This window comes from Falco cherrug, chromosome 4 (genome assembly GCF_023634085.1).
Source record: "Falco cherrug isolate bFalChe1 chromosome 4, bFalChe1.pri, whole genome shotgun sequence".
NCBI classification, from domain to species: Eukaryota; Metazoa; Chordata; class Aves; order Falconiformes; family Falconidae; genus Falco; species Falco cherrug.
In genome coordinates, this window is record NC_073700.1 from 8,612,019 (window position 1) to 8,620,503 (window position 8,485).

At 36.5% G+C, this 8,485-nt stretch overlaps 1 protein-coding gene across 10 annotated transcripts in view; it reads left to right on the plus strand.

The window, feature by feature from the left end:
- The window catches only part of CACNA1D (calcium voltage-gated channel subunit alpha1 D), a 235,437-nt gene extending 229,561 nt beyond the window's left edge, over window positions 1-5,876 (plus strand). For all 10 annotated transcript variants that reach the window (XM_055710188.1, XM_055710181.1, XM_055710186.1 and 7 more), the window contains 3 exons: window positions 1,486-1,607; window positions 2,349-2,669; window positions 3,656-5,876. In XM_055710188.1, the coding sequence (XP_055566163.1) occupies window positions 1,486-1,607; window positions 2,349-2,669; window positions 3,656-3,949 (737 nt within the window). In that variant the 3' untranslated portion in view covers window positions 3,950-5,876. The remainder of the gene's footprint in view (window positions 1-1,485; window positions 1,608-2,348; window positions 2,670-3,655) is intronic.
- Window positions 5,877-8,485: the final 2,609 nt, after the last annotated feature.

An 8,485-nucleotide genomic window follows, 5' to 3' on the forward strand; every position in this document is an offset into this window, starting at 1 on the left:
CTCAAGCCTTTTATTTGTAACTAGTGTATGGGCTGTTTGGCCTGGGGAGGAAGCCTTGATGTTCTCATGTAAAGAAAGAAAAAAGAAGAAGAAAAAAAGTAAAACCTGCGACACTGCACTGAAGTTTCTGCTAGCATCTGGATTCAGCCCAAGTTAATGTAACACACGGTGCCTTGGCTAAGTACTGGAGTTAGTAAATTGAGCTCTGTGTCACACATTCTAGAGGTTTTTATACCGAACTCATCACCACAGTATTTTAGCAATTTCCAGAAGTGTACTGAGAAATGATTAAGATGTTCTTTCAGACTCTTTCCTGGGCAGAAGCATGTGCAAAGAAGTGTCTTGTTTTGGATGAGGGGACTTTTTGGTTTGCTTTTTATTCATTTTGGTATTGGGACATTTAGCATTTGTTAGGGTCAGGAGCTAAGGCTTACATTCCTGTATTTGGATTTACCATAGAGACAATGGAAAGAGACACAAAGGCTGTATTAAGTGAACTGAATCACCTCCTGGAAGTGCTTATTTTAGTCTACTGGCTCTTTAAGGAACATCTTGAGGAACGGCATTAAGTGTCTGGTGATAGCTATGAAGAATCCTCAGTTTGTGGCACTTCATGCTTCAATTCTGTTCACAAAATTCTTGGTATTGCGGAAAAAAGATACCAAGAATAGTTGCAATCAGTTCCAAGAGAGCACAGTTTGGTATCATTGCTTTGTACAGTCAGGCTCTTTCCAGATTTCCACGATGATGCTCGCAGCTGTGAGGACATATCTGGATTCCAGCTGCTGTTCAGCGCCCAGGCTTGCTTCACACTGAAGCTAACACAGAGGAATGATACCCATGCACTGCTTCCCCTTGTGCTGCAGGCTTTCAACAAGACCCGCTGGAACACTTCCACATCAGCCAAACGTCTTGATCCAGTTTAGATTTCTACTTTTTCCTTTCCAGTATTTACATGAGTAACAACAGCATAGAAAACAGCAGAGACCATGGCTTATCATTGTCATAAGTAACAAAAAAAACCATCAGGAATTGACACAAGTCAACTTTGACATGGATATGTTTTTTTGTATTGCACATTTCTTCCAAGGAACTGGAGATTTGGTATTTCCTTTGGGAAGTCTGGTTCATTAGAGTTTAAACCCACGGGGAAGAAAGAAAAACTTCTTTGTAACTGCTCATAGCAGTTTACAGTAAAACTCTGAAGTGTCTGAACCAGTCTGCTGCACAACACAAGCCTGTGCCGTGAAACAGCTGCTTCAAGCTCTGTCACGTTAGGCTGCTCATATGGTTTCTACCTAGGACTGCGTTTGCTCATATGATGAATCTATCTTTATCCTATAACCAGCTGCTTGCTTCTGTTAGCACAACTTTCTTACTGGGGGATGTGTTTTTATTTGTGTGATAGTTGAATCACACTGGAATTCTGGAAATTATAGACTTTGAGGGCAAGTATTTTCCTAATGAATTATGCTTTCCCTGTAGCAAATAGACGATCTTCCTTTAACTTTGAATGCCTCCGACGACAAAGTAGTCAAGATGACATACCACTGTCTCCTAATTTCCACCATCGCACTGCTTTACCACTTCACTTAATGCAACAGCAGGTAAACACAAAATCTTAAATTTAACTAACAAAGAATTAAATCTTTCCAGCTTCTATATTGTACTTCTGACTTTCATTGTTGTTTGAAATAGTACTGGTGTATTATGTAGTTTGCCTGTGCACAACTTCTAGGCCAAGTGTAGGCTTCTCAAACATTGACCTTCTACACAACATTGAAAATAAGTAGTTTGCCCCTGTGACATTTTAAGCATCCACAAAGGGCTGGGGTGCCCTAAGGAATTTTGACCAGAACTGCATAATCTTTGCCAGTGCAGTTACTCAGCTCCGTTTGTGAGAATGTGCAAGTAGAACATACACATCTTCTGAGGCCCGATACCCAGCTCTGTGTAGCTCTGAGAAGGTGGCAGTTTCCATAATCTAGAGACACCATCCGGAATGCTTGGAAAATGCCAACAGCTTCCTATCCTGTCCCTACAGGACAGAAGCATTGTTTCTGTACTTCCCTTTCTCTGTTTAATATATTGTATAAGCAATTATTTTTCTTTATTAATGCTAGTCCCAAGATTTTGTGATCTGAGTAATAATAGGAAAAAACATATTTTATCCTCTTGATTTACCAGTTTCAGTCCTGTTCCTCCTCTACATGACTATTAAACATCAGAAAATGTTAACTTTTCATAGCTGCTGCCTGAACAATTGCTTTGAACTAACTGCTGAAATTAGAAAAGAGTGTGACTGAGCATTTGAAATCACTGATTTTGAAAATTCTTCCCCTTACTAGGTCATGGCTGTTGCGGGTCTGGATTCCAGCAAAGCTCATAAACATTCACCGAGTCGTTCAACGCGTTCCTGGGCTACTCCACCTGCAACCCCTCCCAACCGGGACCGTACTCCATATTACACACCTCTAATCCAGGTTGATAGGGCTGAATCTACAGAGCATATGAATGGTAGCCTGCCTTCCTTGCACAGGAGCTCTTGGTACACAGATGACCCTGATATTTCCTACCGAACATTTACACCAGCCAATTTAACTGTTCCTAATGACTTTAGGCATAAACACAGTGACAAACAGAGGAGCGCAGACAGTTTGGTAGAAGCGGTAAGTATTACAGAAACCTCTGATGTAGCCAAGAGCATGTATCTGTTCAGGTTTTGTGTGAACTTTAAAAAGCATATGATTGAATTCACATTATCTCCCTGAAAATGTATTTTCAGTTTTAAAACCCAAAATTATTTTTAGGGAAAGACAGGGCAACTTATTTGTAGTTGTCCTGTAGTAAATGGTTTCTGCTAAATCCCAATCTAGCATGTCAGAGAACTAAACAGATTTCTAAGGGGTTTGAAATTTAAGTTTTCTAGGTAAGGATTAGTTATAAAGTGTCCTTCCACAACAGCTGATAGGGAAGAGATGATGCCATATGCCTGTTCTCTCTGTTGTTTCTATAGAAATACATCACCATTTTTGCAGTAATCTGAATAAAAGATCAAGAACTCTAAATGCCAATAACAGCTACAAGGATTGATTTGCAGGTGTACTAACGAATGTTAAGAATTCCCGTTTATATTAAAAAAATAGAAGAGATATAGCATTTCTGAATCATAGTTACTGTTCTTGCTTCCACCTATTGCTTCCTTTCCATTGCTACGAGCAAAAAAATACACTTTGTTATGTTTTATTTGCAAGTGGGACTTTAGCATCTTTCCTCCATGTACTCTAAGGTATAGAGGAGAACGTGTTTAAAATTGTGTGTTTCAGACAATTGTTCTAATTGCACCCTCTGAGATATATTAACTGTTGTCTTTAGTATATCAGCCGGATGATTGATGTTTATCAAAAACTACTCCCAAATTTCTGAAAAGTCAGATGTATTGGATTATCAGTTACATTATCACATGACACAGTGTGGTTTGGAGCCATGTGATTGTTGATTTGGTTGTTCTTTACACATACGGTTTTGCTGTGTGTTGCTGTAATGATTCAGCATGGGGTTTCTACTATTTTCCAGAAGTGAGGAATGTGGTTACAATCTGTCTGTTCTTCTGTAATTCCACTTTTTATCTCATTCTCTCTCCTCCATCTGCCAGGTACTTATATCTGAAGGCCTAGGAAGGTATGCAAAGGACCCTAAATTTGTTTCAGCTACAAAGCATGAGATTGCTGATGCATGTGACATGACTATTGATGAGATGGAAAGTGCAGCAAGTAATCTTCTCAATGGAAATATTAGCAATGGGACCAATGGGGATATGTTTCCCATTTTAAGCAGACAAGATTATGAACTTCAAGATTTTGGTCCTGGCTACAGTGATGAAGAACCAGAAACGGGACGATATGAAGAAGACTTAGCTGATGAAATGATATGCATCACAAGCTTATAGTATTTAGCAAGGAAAATGATTCTAATAACAGAAAAAGTGCCTCATAATGTAAAGATGCTAGGCACTAGCTGGAGTGAATAACGAATCAAGTGATGTCACACCTCAAGGAAGCCATAACTAATAAATGTATTATCTCCAGGTTGCCGAAATGTGATCAGAGCTGCAGTACGTCAAGTCTCCTCCCACAGATTCTTCAGTTCCTCTGTAGGAATAAGGTTATTTTGAAACCAAGCAGATTGTGACAATCAGTTTTTTGAGGGCTAGAGCAGGATTCTGAGGTGTAATATCTTGCCTGTCTTTCAACCTTGTGCTGCTGTCCTTTATAGTAGAGCAGGATTTTGTCAATGAAAATGTCTTGTATAATTCCGGCACAAAATTGTGTGGGAAATAGCAACATGAGATGAGTGATGACAACCAGTAATGTCATTACCTCAGTACTCGATAATGCATATCAGCTACCCGTTGCATATCCATTCTAACATTGTTTTCAAAACTTGCCTCCTGATTTCTTTTCTTAATGCTCTTCTAAAATACAGTTTGTCATGCTCTACGTGTTAGAGATTGTTGGAAAAAGAAGTTATATAAAGAATAATCTCTCATATGTAACACCAGTTTACATAGGAAAATATCATTCAGATAGTCTGTTTTATGACTATCATGTTAAGGGCAAAACATACTGGAATAATTGCATTCTTACTAATGCACTTGCAACCAGGTTATAGTAAAATTAGATAAGATAGTTTGCTAAAAATTATATAGTAGAAATTATTGTAAATGAATTGTAATATACAATGATTTGTATTTGTAAAGAGATGTTCTATATTTTGTAATTATTGTACCGTAATTGAACTGCAGCAATATTTATGGACCCTAATTATTGTAACTCTCCACAGAATTCTAGATAGAAGTATTTTTACTTGGAATATATAGATCTATAGCATAAATATTTAAATAGACCCACCTCTCAGTGTAAATCTCTTTTTGGGATAAAGTGTCAAGTCTGAACTTGGCAACAGAAGAGATGATTTTTTTTTTTTTTTAATAATGGAGTCAAATTAATCTCTCTGCATAAGGGATGCACAGCTGACTATTTACAGTCTTATACTTGGAAAGGTAAAAGGTTTAAAGTTATTTTAACTTTTTTGATTGAAAAAGAAGCTCTAATTTTATTTTTGTATTAATCCCATGCTAAAAATAAGTGTTAAAGTAATTTAAAAATTGGCAAGTTCATGCCAGGGTGTTACTAATTGTCATGAGATAATTAGTTTCAATAAAGTATATTACCTACTACATCCTACTTTGACAGGAAACATCTTGGGCAGAAAATACTTCACAGGTAAATGAAAATGCTTTATATCAGTACCACTTACTCTGCTTGGAAGGAAAAGAAATATGATAAAATGATTCTTCACAGAACCAAAAACCTGGATATAAGTAGTATACTATTTTATTGCCTCTACCTTTCTGTTGTTCTATGTGTACTATTTCAAAGATTTATTTTTATGCAATCAAGAGAGGGCTTAGATATTGTTCACAATGCAGTAAAACCCTGAAATGACTTTGAGGCTGAAATTACCTTAGAGGAAAATCAAAAAACACTGAAAGCTACTGTCTATTTCGTTAGCACTGGATAACAATGACTTGTTCTAACAAGTTATCTTATCAGGTTTTACCTGTAGTTCATATGCTAGATAGCAATCCAGTTCACATTTTTACAAATGTGATGTTTAAAACATGTCAATAAACATTTTGTACATAATGACAGTTTCCTATGAATAGCTTACAGACTTCCTCTGAAATCATTCTTATTTCAAATGCCAGGATAAGAACTTAAAGGTTTGTAAATTATTTCTTGACCTACATCATTTTGTATTAAAACAAATGCAAAATGTTCTTCAAAATAAAACTGTGTAATAATTTTATTATACTTGGGACTCCTTTTACTAACAGTTTTTCACCTAGAAACTCCAGAAGTTAAATTCTGTTTGCACTGTTTGATGAATGGGAGGGAACATAGGAGTATAATCATCAGTCTACATCATTTTAGTTTGCAAGTCTTTTATGAATGATTGCTATTAACCAGAAGGAAATAGTTATTAGAGTATTCATATGGAAAGGGGTACTATTGCTCCACTATTATCTAGGGGATTATTACTTCCCTAGATACAGTCTATGGAAACAATCAGAAAAAACCTGACTAAAATGCCATGAAACGACATAACAAATCTTTCATTCTGTCTGCCAGAACACACTTGGGTAGGTTACCCGGCAAGTAGGCACTTTGTTCCACTTTGCTAGCTTACAGAAACAAACTTTAGGAGACCAAAATAGAGCTTTCTGAATCACTGTGAAATAACGAGTAGTTTTTTAAGTTCCACCTACTATGCTATACATACTTCTGAAGACTGCCCTTAAGGCAACTGAAGTTGAACATTAAAAAAGAGGACGAAAAAATTCCAGACCAGGTTCCTTAACTTCATGGACTTCTGATAGCACACCAAATTTGGCAGACTGAGCTGAATGACAGTTTTTTAAATTAATCGTTTGTCTAAGGAGACAGAAAAAATATGCTGACTTCACTGATTTTCTTGCTAGTATGGTTAGGCCTTAGCTTTCCATAATCTGATGAGAGACTCTTTAGGGCAGATACGCTATTTTATGAAAAAGTAGTTCTTACAAAAAGAAATACTGACAGAAATTTAGTTACACACCATGTTTTATATATAGTTAATGGTTTAAGGGAGAACAAATATATGGATACATAGAATACCTGTTCAATTTTATTACAGAAGTACATGGAAAAATGTAATCAATGTATGCACAATTACATGGTAATTGGCACCCTTAAAATATGCTAATCATGGTAATTACTCAATACAGAAAAATTAGAGGTTATCTCAATAACTAAAGTATATTTCCTGAGTTTCCAGGTTTGTTTATATATGTATACAATGACAGAAAATATTAGTAAAGGATTAAACATTGCAAGGTCTTTTACAGTAAATTCACTGAAAAAGTGAATATATAGAATATATTCATATTTGAATAGTGTCTTACTTTTGGAGCTTGGATGACAGAAGAACAGAGACTAAAAATTAAAATACTGCAATAAGATATGTTTATGTTCTCTACAATAACTCATCTTTTTAACTATAATTTCTCTAAAAATGCATAAATGATTTTTTTATTCCTCAAAATATATTGCTGTGTTTATTTTATAGAAAAATAGTTGTTCCAAGCCCACTTGCCGGTTTTCCAGTGTTTATAGAGCTTCCTTATTTAGTTGCAGACTAATTGAAATCAGACACTTGGAAGGGATTTTAAGCCGAAGAAACATCAAAAGTTCTTATATTCAAAACCTTGAGTGGCCTTACATGAATTAAATATAATGCAGTTTCACAAGTACTGCTATTTTCTGCCGCTTTTAAAAACACTTCTCACGCTAAAGCAACCTGTGTATGTGTACAAAAGAAATATTTTTGGTCACTTTTCTTTCTCAATCTCATTGTCCCCAGCCAGAGACTTCCAACTGTGTTTGAAGCATCTGCAGCAAGCTATTACTGTGGAAATGCTGGTGTTTTTACTTGCAGTACCATTCCTGGTTCAAGCCGTGTTGGCAGGTCTAGTAACTGCCTAATTCTTACATCAAACAGCTTTTATAGTTAACTGGTTTTTAATACATAATGTAGTATCATCTGCACATTTATAGAAAAATTTGTATCTGGGTAGAACTTGGAATAATATTCAGTTATACACTGCATTATTTTCTTAAATAAGTAAACCCCTGTAATTAATAGCCTGTGTTCTGCAATGCAGTAAGGTGTAAAAGATGGTTAATTTTAGCTAGCAGCCTGCCAGTGCCCCACAGAGCGTGTTAGAATCCCTTGTAGCTGTTCCAAGTATCCCTTAGCAGACCTGACCCTGCTAGAAGTAAGAACAATTTTAGCAGGACTTCAATATCAGCAACCACATATACTGCAGGGGAAGCTACTGGGAGCTTGATGCTACCTGAAGATTTCCCCAGGGCAGCAAAACTTTCAAATACCTGAGCCATTTCTTTGGCACTGCATCAAAGGAATGTCATGAAGGAGCCTCAACATTCTGTAGCAGTGAGGCCTAAATTAATAAAGCAATAAGGAAATTGCAGTTCGCAGCAATGAAAATATTTAAGTGTTTAGAAGGGGAGGAGTCTGCAAGGTGTCTGTGTATGTTTAGAACAACAAGAAAAGATGATGATGTTTCAGAAGAAATGCCTGACTATCTGATTGCACAATGCAGCAATGTGTGCCTGAACATAAGACACACATGCAGTTCGGCATGTGTATCTAACCTTGCTGTTTTCTCTTTAGAGCTTGATATAACGGCAGAGGATAGCTCTGTGTGTGGGCAGTGGTAAGTTATGTAAGACGGTGGCTAGTTAATCCTCTGCAGTTGCATAATAACAATTCCCATCTTGCATGCCTAGAGTGGAAATCCATGTTGTAAATCTGCAAATGCAGGAACTTCAGTATTTTGTCTTTCTAAATTGCTTCCCCT